General features: G+C 43.8%; 1 protein-coding gene and 1 long non-coding RNA gene across 3 annotated transcripts; one reads left to right on the top strand and one right to left on the bottom strand.

Moving 5' to 3' along the window:
- Nucleotides 1–63: 63 nt before the first annotated feature.
- Nucleotides 64–10,977, top strand: LOC307211272. The gene is made up of 3 exons (XR_013836364.1): nt 64–165; nt 8,672–8,756; nt 10,807–10,977. It is a non-coding gene; the product is annotated as an uncharacterized lncRNA (long non-coding RNA).
- Nucleotides 1,009–12,620, bottom strand: C1QTNF2 (C1q and TNF related 2). Of its 2 annotated transcripts, none has more exons than XM_079967752.1 (3): nt 12,248–12,620; nt 4,381–4,632; nt 1,009–3,276 (listed from the first exon to the last, which is right to left on the bottom strand). In XM_079967752.1, the coding sequence occupies exons 2-3, from the start codon at nt 4,622–4,624 to the stop codon at nt 2,663–2,665; spliced, it is 858 nt and encodes a 285-aa protein (XP_079823878.1). In that variant the 5' UTR covers nt 4,625–4,632; nt 12,248–12,620; the 3' UTR covers nt 1,009–2,662. The 2 variants fall into 2 exon arrangements, with proteins under 2 accessions (XP_079823878.1, XP_079823879.1); XM_079967753.1 differs by lacking the exon at nt 12,248–12,620 and adding an exon at nt 6,466–6,578.
- Between the last annotated feature and the right edge of the window lie 1,725 nt (nt 12,621–14,345).

Raw genomic sequence — 14,345 nt, forward strand, 5'->3', positions numbered from 1 at the left:
TCTTTACCATTGCTTAAAGGTATGCCATCAGCAACAGAGTCTTCACTCCAAGTATGGATGTGCTATGACTACTCAGCTTCTTCCTGAGTGTTAAGGCTGCCCAACATGCTTGAAGGATGTAGGAGGAAGATAATAAAATTTAACATGTGCTCCTCGCTTGCTGAGGTTAGTCAGGGCATATGAATATGCATCATGAGCACAGAATTCCTTATTTTGGGATGTAAAGCTGCAATCCTAACCGTATGTACTCAGAAATGAATCCTAGTGAATTCAGTGGTGCATAAACTAAACTGGAAGCAGTGCATTGAAGAAGATTCACTGTTCTGATTAGAAGAAGCATTTGTTAAAGCAGTCCAGGCCACATTATCACCCATAATTATCTATAATGACACCACTGCTCAAGCTGATTCTCACTTGATTGCATGTGATATTTCTTCCATTGTGAAGATAATCACGGCCCCTCTAGCTGTGTGGAAGAGGATGTCCCTGTCCCTCCCCAATTCAATGGAACAGACCACCAATGATGTACCGGTACTTCAAGTAGTCTCAAGTAGTACAAAAACAATATTGGGCTTCACTTTTTGCAGTCTGTTGTATGATTCGTGCATACAATGGACTTTTTAAGAAAGTGTTCTAATGTGGAAGTCTAGCACAAGAACCTATTCTTGCACAATTCTGTAACAAGTCTTGTAGAAGAGCTCAGTATTAAAACACAACCCAAAAAACAAATGGAAATAGATACTGCTTCCCATCAAGAAAACAAGTCTCCATTTTGCCCATTGTGAAACATGGTATCTAAGGCTGGTAAATGTTTACTCTTGCACACTTGCAGGTGCGGGTACAGAAATGAACATGCCCAGTACAGAAAAGGTTGGGGGAAATTGACTGAGGTGAGAGGGAATCACAGCTCTGCTACATTCTGATAAACTGATCAATGGTGTGGAAGAGCAGTGAATACTGACAACTGGAAAAAACACATGGAAACATTTCTTGTTCACCTCCTGGAAGTGCACACCAAAAAATTGGATTTTTATTATTCATTTGTTATGTAAGGTTCATATCGGGAAGCACTGACAAAACGTTCCTAAGGGTTGAAAATGCAAATGGAAAGCCACCCACCCTCAGCTGATGGGAAAAAACGTACCTGGATTTCTGTACATTTAAAACTGCATGGCATCGTTTGCTTGTATGTGCAGTGAGCATGTTAAAGGGCACTTTTATTGACTTGTGAAAACACCAATGCTTGGTTGCAAAATTGTATTGTTCAGGCAGCACCTTTTGCAATGAAGATGGTAGTCACTTGGTGGCAGTATGCATACAACATTGAAGCCTAAAGTGGCTGATACATGTTGGTTTCTATTTATCTTCTTTCCTTTACCAATTATTTATTATTCATTAACAACATTGCCTCCCCTCCAAGGATTTCAAAGCCCTTCCTCCATTTTATCCTCACAACAACCCTGTGAGGTAGGTTTATCTGAGGGATAGTGATGGGCCCAAAGTTACCAAGTGAGCTAAGGGGGGATTTGAACCCGAGTTTCCTTTGCCTTAACCCAACATTCCACCATACCTAACTAACTTCAGTTGAGATTTGCAGTAGCTGTGAGGACAAAATTATGGGACACAAAAAGATTCAGGGAAAATAATATTCTGATCATTCTGTGTTGTGATCTCTTGAAGACACTTCAGTGTTGAGCTCCTGATTTTGAATATCATAATCTTTCTTCCACTGTTAAAATAATGTGGTCATCTCCATCTTTCTTTATAAATTATTCCTTTTTTGTTTGCCTTTGGGGGTTTCTTAGTGTCTCATTAGGCAGAGAACCGTGATCATTCTATAAGTAAGCTGCAGAAAGCAACACTTTCCTTAGGACCAACCCAAATGTCACAGTTGTGGGCAACCTTTTGGGAGTTCTCCAGAACACATCATCAGGATAGATTCTGAGCAAAACAAAAGGTGCTTTAGAAAAACCCAGTGATCTTGTCATCTGAGTTTGCATAGATTTAAGATGGAGAACAAGAGACTTGATTAGATTAGCCAAAGGAGGGGCTGTGCCTGACAGGTTTCAGGATACATGCAGATTATTGGGACAGATAAGCAAAACTGGGTCTTTTGTTTTTGAAAAAGTTTGGGAAACACTGATCTAAATGATTTGGGGAGGGGGCATTACAATTTTAAAGTTTTTATAATTTGTCATTCTGTAAATGGATATGTTTCAACATATACTTGGATTGCCTTACTCGGTTTGGGGGGAATTATATTGCAATGGCGACTGGCCACAAATGATGAAAAATCTGACTGCTCAGAATTTATAAGCTAGGCTGATTCTTTAAGGGGGCCCACAGACTGACACAAAGAAACATCAAGGCTTAGATTGAGATAGGCAACATGGTGCCTTCCAGACTCTGTTGGACTCCAACTCCCATCAGCCCCGGTCAGCTTAGCCAATGTTCAGAGATGTTTGGAACTGTAGTTCATCGAACGTGTGCTCACCATGTGCTTATCATCTATAAACGTGATAGCAATGCCTCTGGGACACAGTCCAGGTTAAGACTGCTTCTGCAAAGATGGGACTATTTCAAAGATTATTGCAGCTCTCATTTTCCATGTCTGACTTCCTGTTAGAGTTGGCTGGTGTTGTTGTTGTCAACAGTTTTCCCTTTATATTTCATTGAGATATTCCTGGTCAGGATAGATCAGAAAGCCAGTGAAAAGGCTGTCTGTCCAGTAAGGGTCATAAAAGAGTCCATTCTGTTCCGAGTAGAATATCTGCAGCCAGACCTCATCATCCCGCTTCAAGGACAGGATAGTCGATCCAGAAGCTATGTCATGGTTCCCGGTATTGGCATCGAACGTTTTTATTTTGTACTGCCCATTGTGCACCAGCCCAATGGCCAAGTGTTTATTGGCCAAAGTGATGTCGTAAGTGAAGTAGTAGATGCCGGGGATACTGCACACAAATTTCCCGCTGGAACTGTTGTAGTTTGCACCTTCGTTCATGAGGATCTTGTCAAATTTGATGGGCAGCCTCTCTCTCGGGTAGCTTTTGGTCACTGCAACAGAGAAGGCAGATTTGGCTTTGTTTGCCCCACAGCTGCAGGGGCCTGGCATCCCAGGGTCCCCGAGGGCTCCTTTGGGGCCTTTCTTCCCCACACCTCCGCTTTTCCCGGGGTTCCCCTTCAGGCCCTTTGGACCACGAGGACCAGCTTTGCCAATGGCTCCCACCTTTCCCTTTGGCCCTGGCTTGCCGGGATTTCCTGTCTTGCCTTGTGGACCTAGGAGAGAAATGGACTTCCGTAAGTAACTGGCCACTTAGCTGCCACTGGAGTTTTAGGGTGTTTCCAAGACATTGCTACATGCAGGGGCAATAGCTGTGGTCCAGGATGTGCAATAGGAACTCCTTTCAATAACAGATTCTGTCTATATTGGGTGTGGGGGCAGAGCAGCATTTAGCTACTTTCACTGCTTTAAAGTGTCAGTATCTGAGCCTGGAATATTAGTATACATGATAACACACACACACAAAATAGGTTCTGGACTTTTAAAAACATGGTTTGAATCCAACCCTACACAAAACAAATTCCACTCATGCTCACCAAGTACAATTTCTCCCTCCTCTTCCTGTGCCACCCCCAATCTGCTGTCTGTGTGTGTGTGTGTGTGGGGGGGTGTCCTTCAATCCTCTGTAGCAGATTTTGGGGGCAGGTGAGGGGCTACAGGGGGAGAGGAGGGGGAATCTGTTGCACATGTGGAAGTCTGCTGTGTGAGCTGCGCGGAAATGTTGGATACACGCCACTATTTTTAACAGAAAAAGATGGAGCGCTGACTCCTGTTTGAAGGCAGAAACATAATTCCCATAATTCTTTGCCCCATAATTCCCTTTCACAGTTTTAATACTGTGGCTAATCACTTGGCTAATAATAATAATAATAATAATAATAATAATGCTGTTGTTCCATTTTTCAGAGACAATGACACATCTTATAGCGTCATCCTTGCTCAGACTATGTGAGATATTAGCACCTGTGTCATTTTGGTGCCTGGTTTCTCCCAGAGTCTCGTGAGAAACTCATGCCTCATGACTAAAAAAAAAGAGACCCACCATAGTTTTCAAACAATAAGATCTCTAAAAATTCAAACATGCAGACGTAGTGTCTGCTGCACTGGTAAAAAGTCCAGTTTTGTTTGTTTAGAAGGGACGTGGCTATTAGGAGTGTCATGAAAAGTACCTGCACTTCAAAATTTAACAGTACACCATTAATAAGGGCAGGTAGGCACCCAACTGGGACTGCATTGGACTGACCCATTTGGATGTTCCTGCTTTGTGTCACTTCCTGTTGCTACAGACTGAGCTTTAAAAGGGAGCAGTAGTCTCTTACCTTCCTCCCCTGTCTCCCCTTTCTCCCCGTCCTTTCCATCTTGTCCGTCTTTTCCTGGGAAACCCATCCTTCCCATCGTCCCAGGGGAACCTGGAGCTCCAGGCACACCAGGAGGGCCTTGTGGTCCTGGCACGCTGCAGATGACCTGCTTGGAACCTTTCTGACTTTCTGCTTTCGCAAAGCTGCTGACGAGCTGACTGGCCACGCAGGGCACAATCCAGACAAACAGAACCAGGGAGATCATGGTGACGCCTGTAAGAAATTAAAGGCAGACAGTTATAGGCTTGTATTGCAGCAGGCACACGAAAGCGCCACAAGGTTCAGAGCAGATGGGAATGGCAGGGTTGGAATCCATATGCATCCCAGGGTCCATGTCCAAAGAGCTCTTGATGGGAAAGGGCTGACTTGAGCATACAGGCAGATGATGGCGGAGCTGCTTGGGTGGCACAGTTCTGCTAGGCACAGCACATGAACCTGATCTATCTCAAGAGCATTTCAGAATCTTCTGCAGTGCAGCAGAGGCTGATGTCGTGCTGGGAGCCAGCCACATTGGAATAAAGACCCAAGGCTGGGTTAGCAATATCCAGTCAACACGTGGCCTGCCCTAACATGCCAAAGCCTTTGTGAAGCCTTGTGTGCAAATTCTCTCTGGTTTAATGAGAAACTTGTCATTTAGCTTTTTATTCATCCTCTCCCCAGACTGCCAAAATCCCCGCCTAGTTCTTTCTGGTGTCAGGTTGCCCTTCCAATGCTGTTTGGATTTTGAGAGTTTGCAGCATGAGGAAGGTGAAGTTAAACAGAAGTGCTTTTGAATTCATAGAATCATAGAGTTGGAAGAGACCACAAGGGCCATCGAGTCCAACCCCCTGCCAAGCAGGAAACACCATCAGAGCACTCCTGACATATGGTTGTCAAGCCTCTGCTTAAAGACCTCCAAAGAAGGCTTGTTCTCGAAGCTACCAGCGTGAGTTTGACCAAACTGCGGGAGGCAGTGGAAGACAGGAGTGCCTGGCATGCTCTGGTCCATGAGGTCACGAAGAGTCAGACACGACTAAACGACTAAACAACAACAGTGGATCGTCTTCTTGAATTTGAAGCACAGCCATGGGCAAAATAAATAGCTTTAAACAGGTCACACCAGAAGTAGAGGAAGCTGGTGTGAGCCAGGAAGCTGACGTTCAGCTCTTTTTATCTGTTTCCTTCCTTCACTGCCAAATTCCTGGGCAGCTCTTAACTACTGCCATGATGCTAACTGCCAATCAAGTCCTTCTTAGACATATGAACTACATAGGTTGCTTTAGTCAAGCATCAGTTCCCATTTGCTGTAAGGGGATTACTGGAGATAATTTATATGAAGTTCTTTGATGACTCTTGGCTGTGATGTAAATGCTAAGCATTGTTGCATTACTACAATTACCATTAAGATTGCTATCATCATAATCTCAGCTTCAGGAAACGGACAAAATACAGTAGGAGAAATAAGAAAAAGTGACTTGCCTTCCAAGGATGTTATGAAGATAAAACAATGACTATAAAGCATCTTAGATGCATTTGAAAGGTAAAGGCAATTCATTAATAAAACTCTGATATTAAACATGGTTATGTCATGGAACAGTGTACTATGTGAATTTGGCTTTATATATATATGAATGGGTGTCATTTCCTGCTCTGAGCTGTAGAGATGGGAGGAAGATAAATTCCAGTAACAGAACATAAAAAATAAGACTCATCACTTCCCAAGCCTATCCTTAGATCTGGGTTGGTAGGGAATAAATTGTGTGTGCGTGGCATATTTGGGGGCGGGGGGCAGGAATGAAACACACACTGCATCCTTTGCCATGGATCTTCTCATCTCAAATCACTTGCTGGAAAAATGTGTTACAAATTAATGTTATTTAGGGATTAAGAGCATGCAAAAGCAGGCTGGGGTGGGGCTAATCTCTATTTCCCTCTGTTTGCAACTGCTTTTCACATACTGAGCAGTTACTGGTGAATTGCTCCATTAATACTGCACAATTATTGTAGTAATACCTGATGTCTGAAATACGCAAGCTGGTGCCTATTGAATACCATCTCTCCTTGTACGTTTTCAAAACCAGATGTATAAACTTCATCGAATTCTCATGCCCCTTTTGTTAGCCAGAGGGATGGAGGGGTCACAACCGGGGCCTCAGACATAAAACCTGCCGGAGCTCGATCCATAAAAAAAGTAGAGTACGTAATGAGAAGTGAATGGGTCTGGACATCTGCAAAGTATTTCCCCGTCACGGGGAATGACAGCATTAAGCAATGACAGCCAATCCACACACACATCTGAGTTTTACAGTCAGAATTTCCAGGTCAAGGGCTGTAGCCTCCAGGCAGACTTAATTTTTAAAGCACTGAGAAGCCAGAAAAAATATATGTTGCTTCCACTCCGCCAGTGGTAATATCAGCATTTATAACTTTGCTTCTTAGGTGGAGAAATCCAGCAGCTGAGAAACAACAGGGCAGAAAGGAGCCGAGGAGCCATCACTGAATCTAAAGGCCAGCCACATTTGCTGGATAGAATGGAAAGCACGGATGGTGGTGTTATAAGAATTTTAAGGTCTCAAATATAGAATAAATATTCATAAATGCACACATATCTAAATATATGAGCCATGTATCTGAAATAGTATGGGAGAGCAATCCTGAAGCCATTTTGACTCTCCCAATGACCTCAAATATTCCCCTGCAGGAAGGGAGGCATATGGGGAAAGCCTTCCCATTGTCTTTTTTGCTTGCAAATCCTCCCTTAAGGGCATATTTGTGTATGAATAGGGTGAGCCTGTGACCTGGATTCAGGAACTAAAGTATTAACCATCACAAAAGAATTGCCAGACTGCCCAGGTAATGTAATCAGTGACCATTATCAGGTATCCTGGCAGGCAGGATTTGTGCTGTAGATTGCCTCCTTCTGTGATATATGTAGTAAAAGGTAAAGGTAAAGGACTCCAGATGGTAAAGTCCAGTCAAAGGTGACTATAGGGTAGCAGCTCTCATCTCGCTTTCAGGCCGAGGGAGCCGGTGTTTGTCCACAGACAGCTTTCCGGGTCATGTGGCCAGCATGACTAAACCGCTTCTGGCACAACGGAACACCGTGACGGAAACCAGAGTGCATGGAAATGTGATATATGTATGATGTTTTAGAGGGTAGTGGTCTCGGGCTACAGGGTGGGCAATTTCAAAAGTCTAGATAAGGGCTTGCGCGCCATTGTTCAGGGTTCTCCTCCCTCCTGCGTGTGGGGAGTGAGGACCATGTTGCAACAGTTCCTTGAATAAAGACCAGGCTTACTAGCTGCTTTGCTTCTGAATATACTCTGGTTGGCTTCTGTTATTTTCTGCTACTGATAGGGAACCCACTTAAGGACTCTATATGGGCTCTGGAATACCCCATAAGGGGAAGGGAGCAGTTTTTTCTTATAACAGTGGGAAGAATGCACTTCCTTCTTCCTTCCTACTTTATTTTACAGTGGACACTCGGGTTAGAATCATAGAATCATAGAGTTGGAAGAGACCACAAGGGCCATCGAGTCCAACCCCCTGCCAAGCAGGAAACACCATCAGAGCACTCCTGACATATGGTTGTCAAGCCTCTGCTTAAAGACCTCCAAAGAAGGAGACTCCACCACACTCCTTGGCAGCAAATTCCACTGTCGAACAGCTCTTACTGTCAGGAGGTTCTTCCTAATGTTTAGGTGGAATCTTTTTTCTTGTAGTTTGGAACCATTGCTCCGTGTCCGCTTCTCTGGAGCAGCAGAAAACAACCTTTCTCCCTCCTCTATGTGACATCCTTTTATATATTTGAACATGGCTATCATATCACCCCTTAACCTCCTCTTCTCCAGGCTAAACATGCCCAGCTCCCTTAGCCGTTCTTCATAAGGCATCGTTTCCAGGCTTTGACCATTTTGGTTGCCCTCCTCTGGACACGTTCCAGTTTGTCAGTGTCCTTCTTGAACTGTGGTGCCCAGAACTGGACACAGTACTCCGTGAGTTGTGAACGTGATCCATGCGGGATGCACGTTCTCAACCCGCAGTGTTTGCAACCCGCAGCGGCACATCTGCGCATGTGCGGGTTGCGATTCGGTGCTTCTGTGCATGCGCAAAGCGTGATTTAGCGCTTCTGCACATGCGTGATGGCCGAAACCTGGAAGTAACCCGTTCTGGTCTTCCGGGTTTCGGCGGTCTGTAACCCGAAAAAATGCAACCTGAAGCATCTGTAATCCAAGGTATGACTGCATTTTATTTTATTTTATTTTTGGTGCAGAGGGGTTCTGCCCAAGAAAAGGACTGGCTTTCGATCCAGTGGCCTCTGGAACTCATCAGCTGAAGCCTTTGAGATACAGAGACTTGTAAGATGTTTAATTCTCATGCACAGTGTGATTTCCAGCTTACATATAAGGCACTCTTTCTTTCCAAAGCAAGAAGGGTCTAATCCAGTGGTGTTTGAAAGTAGCCAGGCATCAGGCACATTTTGCACCTGACTTTTGACTGCTTGCAGCCAAGTGAAGAGCGCCTGTTAACTCCACCACCTGGAGGTGCATGCCTGGGGATCGTTGGATCTGGGCTGTTTTCGCACACTTAATACCCCACCCTGTAGAATTCTATCAGTTACATTTTATCTGCACAATTGAAATGAATTTCTGGAACCCAAATGTTTTTTTCTGTGCAGCCTGAGCAGGAGCAGTCACCATTAAGAAAAAGGGGTCAGAACAGGCCAATATATTTGTCGACTGTCCCTGGATCAAGTGACTTTAAATTCTCAAGGCTCTTAACTTTGCTCAAGGTTGTCATCTGAATTAGTCAGAGGTTTAACTGAGAATCAATCAATAGCAACTAGACATTCCGTTTTGGCAACTGTAACCTTGGTTTAAGGAGCCATTTGACACCTATATAATCTGAGCTCTAACACTGTAATCCAACAATTTTCAAACCTCCCCATGCACCTCTATTGATCACTTGAAAACTGCAGTTTTTTTAGGGACTGTGTAATAAACTTTTTTGTTACTAAAACTAGCACCATATCATGAAGATCCCAGGCCAGGCCCCTGAGAAGGAGCCCCTTAACTGGGTGGTGTTTTTTGTTTTTTTTTTGGGGGGGGTGTTCAACTTGAGTAGACTCTACCAGTCAGTGGAGACGATACAGAGGAAGATTAACCAGTGTCCTGGCTCAGCAGAAGGCAGCTGAATCTTTGAACAGGCTAACAGCACATCCATATGATGCCTCAAGCAAAGAACTAGAAATACAGGAAGTCACTGAGGGGGTGGGAATAAATCATATTGGATGGGGAGGGGGGAGTTGTAATTTTTTCCATTGTGTGGGTTCCCATCATCTGTGTGGAGACCATAACTCCTTCTACTTTGTAGAGCGTTTACAATCAGCAGAGCTAAAATGGATCCTTGATTGCTGAAGAAATTAAATACTGTACAGAGACTCACCCACATCTGAGACACCCCTTCCAATAACCGCCCCCCCCCCCCAAAAAAAAACCCCATGCAGCTCTTTGGATAACTTCCCAAGGTTTAATTTTCAGTCTAGGATCTCCAGGGCTGAAATTGAGTAACAGCAAGGGTGATTCAACCCTGGAACCTGTGTAGGGATATTCATCTACATTTGCTATCCTTCTTGCTAAAAAGGGCTATTTTATAGTTCCCTTTTCAGACACTGTTGCTCATATCTATAAATATTTACATCCTGTCTTTTACAACGTAAAGTTACTCAAGGCAGCTGACAATAAAAAGAAAACAAAGCTCCGTCCAACTATATTTGCGACATGAACCATAAAAGCCACCCTCCAAAGAAATAAAAACCACGAAAACAAAAGTAGAGCAGATATAATTTATTTGTTGACTCATCAGTGTTGTGCTTAGAGTGCTGGACAAGGCACAGGGAATCCTACTCAGGCATGAGCCTCTGCACCAGTCACCATCTCTCAGCCTAGCCTACTTTACAGGGTTGTTGTGAGGCAAAATGTTTCTTGAGTAATGCTGCTATATATAGGTCGTTTTTCCTTCAAACCACCTTCCATCTGATTTGAAAACACAAAGCCACTTTCAGGGGGGTTGCAGGCATGGGGAAACCAAGCAGGTAATGGGAGTTGAGTGGAGACATCCATCTCCATCCCCATTTGCAATGTGCAAATGAAACTTGAAACACAGCAGTGGGAAACCACCTCACTGTGTTTTCAGCCACTAATGTGTACATAGCCTGAGTTCAACAAAAGTGGCAGCAAGTAGGTATGGCACTGCAGCCCAGGTCTACATTTTTGTTAGGTTCCAGCTAGCTTGCCAATGAAGAGTTGTCTGAGGGAGGGGTAATCTGCAGGATCTAAGAACAGGAATTGACTTGTGAAACCTAACAAGTCCTATTAATTGTTGTTATTGTCTTTTGATTTTCTCGAGTCCTATTTGTTGAAAGGAAGGTGTTGGTGAAATCTCACTCTGCAATACTGTAATGGGGAAAAAGAAGCTGGATTCGGTTGTAGACTGTAGGATTTGATGCCCCTCTTTATTCTATCCTTTGACAACTGAATATGAATCCAGCCATTCTTGACATTAAATAGTTTAAACTCATTTTTAATCTTGTATCTTTCTAATGTTGTAACCCACAATGGAACCTAATGGTGAAGGGGTACTAAGAAATTGAATTGTTATTATTGATTTGAAGCTATTTGGAAAGATGGGAGGGTGTTTCCCCCCCCCCTTCACCTGAGCTTTTGTTTGGTAGATAAGGGGAGCAGTCTGATCCCATTAGAAACTTTAATTTGACCTCCAAAGGCAAAAGTTCTATGTCCCAAAGTCATACTTCAAGGTTACGTGGCAACTGCCACTTCAGACCAAATCTGTGAGGCTACAGTTTCTAAACTGTGGGAATTTGTGGGGGGTAAAATTGTGGGGGGTCTCTAGGAGAAACAGGGCTAGGAGGTTCGTATAAAAACAGCACATCCTCTGATCAAAACCCAGTGAGATGACACATAGGAGCCATATCCTAGCGGTTGAGGGGGCTTTGGCTCCCCAATAAACTATTTTAGGGGGCCGGGCCCCCCAAGTTGATGGGCATTGCCATTTAAATGGCGTGCATGCAGCACATTATGTGATCAGTTATGTGGGACGGGTCTTACCTGGGCCCCTACAATATTTTATTCAGGTTGGCACCCCTGACACAACACATTAAGGGTAGTGTGGAGTCTTCAAGTCTAAAAGGGTAGTTAGTAATTGTCTGGTGTGGAGTTCAGCAAGAGGGAAGAGAACGATACCAGGAATGAACTTGGCCCTTCTCTCTGTGTCTCCCCCCCCCCCCCCCCAGTTTCAGAAGTTGGAACTTAGCTGTTGTTGAACCAGCATAATGATTCCCTGGGACTCTTCCTATTGCAAAGTTTCTGTGCAAAAGAGGAAAGTTTTACAAGGGTTGCACAGACAGACAACTTTCATAAATTAAACGCAGCGTTTTCCCCAGTGCATTCTTCTTTTTAACTTGCAATTGGCTCGATTAAGGAGTTCCGTCCAGTCTGCAAGGAATTAACCATTCAAAGACTGCCATCCTACGCACTGTTAACCTGGGACAGTGCTCTCATGAAACCCGAGGGGATTGACTTTTGACTAAACATGTATGGGGGCTGCAGGGCTGCAACCCTGTGCACACTTTCCTGAGAATAAGTGTGCGAGTGGGATTCACAGTGCAAGCCTAACCATACCTACTGAGAAGTAAGTCGTACTGAATTCATTGTGGTTTACTCCCAGGAAACTGGGATTAGGATTGCAGCCTTGGATCAAGCCTGTTAAGCCTGTTAAGACTGTTAAGTCTTCTTTAGTAAACATTTTAATAAATAAAAATAGTACTCACAAGCACAAATGTCTTCCAGAAAAAGATCCTGACATCCAGTAGGAAAGCTGAAGAATCTCAAACAGATGTTTCACCGCAGAGCATAGTTGTCCAGCTTCGTGGGTTTCCTAGCTATTCTTGCAAAACCTTTCCTTTAAACGAAGGGCTTGCGATTTTGCATTCTCAGATGCCTTGCTCGACGTTAGGAAAAATGGGTTTCTTTCATTTGCATTCCCACTTTCTTGCAGCGGCTTCAGCTTTTTGGCTCAGCTTTGCCAGAGGCATATTTTGATTATTGTGTAATGTTTGAGCTTCTGCCTCGTGTCACGTGAGACAGGGGAGAAAACGTTACACACATGTGGCTAAATGCTTGGAAGGCTCCGGATACTTGAGAAGAAGAAAGGAAAAAGGAAAAAGCCCTGCTCTGCAGAAGCTCAGAAACTCTAAAGGGGGCCAGGAGTTGTGTGTTATCACCCACAGACAGAAGACTGGCTTGTGTAAGGTCACCTAAAAGCAACACGAGACTCTCCAGAACATGCTTGGCTGGCTGGCAGAATCTGGCAGCCGACAGCTATTTTATCTGGCTTCAGGCAGCAGTCCAATCAAATCTCAGCCAGGCTTTGGCCAAGAGTCTGCTTACAGTTCCTCTCATATGGCATGTACTTGGGCGCGTCCACACTGGTAGTTATAAAATGGAATTCCCACTCTTTCTCCTGTGAAAAGTGAGTGAAAATTGACCAATGATACACCTTCTGAAGCGGGGGAGGTGATGTAGCCGGCAGGGGGAGAACAATGAGTGGGCGCTGCTAAAAATCCTCCATGTGGACACAATAATACAGTGGTACCTCTGGTTACATACTTAATTCGTTCCGAAGGTCTGTTCTTAACCTGAAACTGTTCTTAACCTGAAGCACCACTTTAGCTAATGTGGGCTCCCGATCCTGCCACGCCACCGCCGCACGATTTCTGTTCTCATCCTGAAGCAAAGTTCTTATACCGAGGTACTATTTCTGGGTTAGTGGAACCTGAAGCGTATGCAACCTGAAGCGTATGTAACCTGAGGTACCACTGTATACAATCACATCATTGTTATCCACTTTATGTCTCTTTGGCTCTTTAGAGCCAGCAACTTCCTTCTCTCCCACTTCATGGCTTTCAAAGTTAACCTTTATAATACCGGTATATCATTTCATTTTCTGTGTTTTCTAATTGTGAAAAGCTTTAAGTAAATATAAAAAGGGAGAAAAATTTTCATTACAAGTCTTCATACAACCCTGCTAGCGATGTTAATTGCTTACAGTAATCTTTCAAATAGCGTATATATTTACTCCAGTCCTTTTGGAATACTTGATCATGCTGATTTTGGATTTTTCCTGTCAGCTTTGCCAGTTCCGCAAAGTCCATCATTTTCATCTGCCACTCTTCTTTTGTTGGTACTTCTTGTTGTTTCCATTTTTGGGCTAAAAGGATTCTTGCCACTGTTGCTTTTAATAAGTTGTGCTGTGCTCACCGCATCTTTAAATTTGACCTACCCGTCTGGAAATAGTATGCAAAGTAACAGCATAAGACACATTCTTTGGTAAAGGAAGTTTATGTCCCTTGGGGACATACCTTTCTTCTGTAGGCAATAGATTGAACTCCATGTACCATCCACACATGCTATCTTGCCTGTTTTTTTTCTGTTATGTTTTAAATTCTAATGGTGAATGCGAATGACATCGTCCCACCCTTGGTTTTGCACATGCATGCATGCGTCTTTGTTGTTTGTGCAACCTGGTTGCAGTTGCGTCCTCTCCCACCTTAGACTGGTGATGCCTTTTATCCAGGTACCAGCAACTACTTTGTGCAGATGATGCAAAGGGTATTGAATTGCTCCTTTCTGATCCTGGGCATAAGGTTCCCACCTCTTTTGTGTGATTCAACTGCTCCCTTCTCAAAGTCCCCTTTGCTCCAATGTCCATAAAATCCAGGCTATATTTGTTAGTTACTGGAAAACTGTACATATTGTGCTGGCCCATCCCTCTTGTGAAGTCTGGGAGTGTTTGTGCAACATCCCTAGAGAGAATAAACTATAAACCATGTCTATTAGAAAAACAAAATGCTAAGCTTAGACTACATT

The sequence above is a fragment of the Podarcis cretensis genome (assembly GCF_951804945.1).
Source record: "Podarcis cretensis genome assembly, chromosome: 2".
NCBI lineage: Eukaryota > Metazoa > Chordata > Lepidosauria > Squamata > Lacertidae > Podarcis > Podarcis cretensis.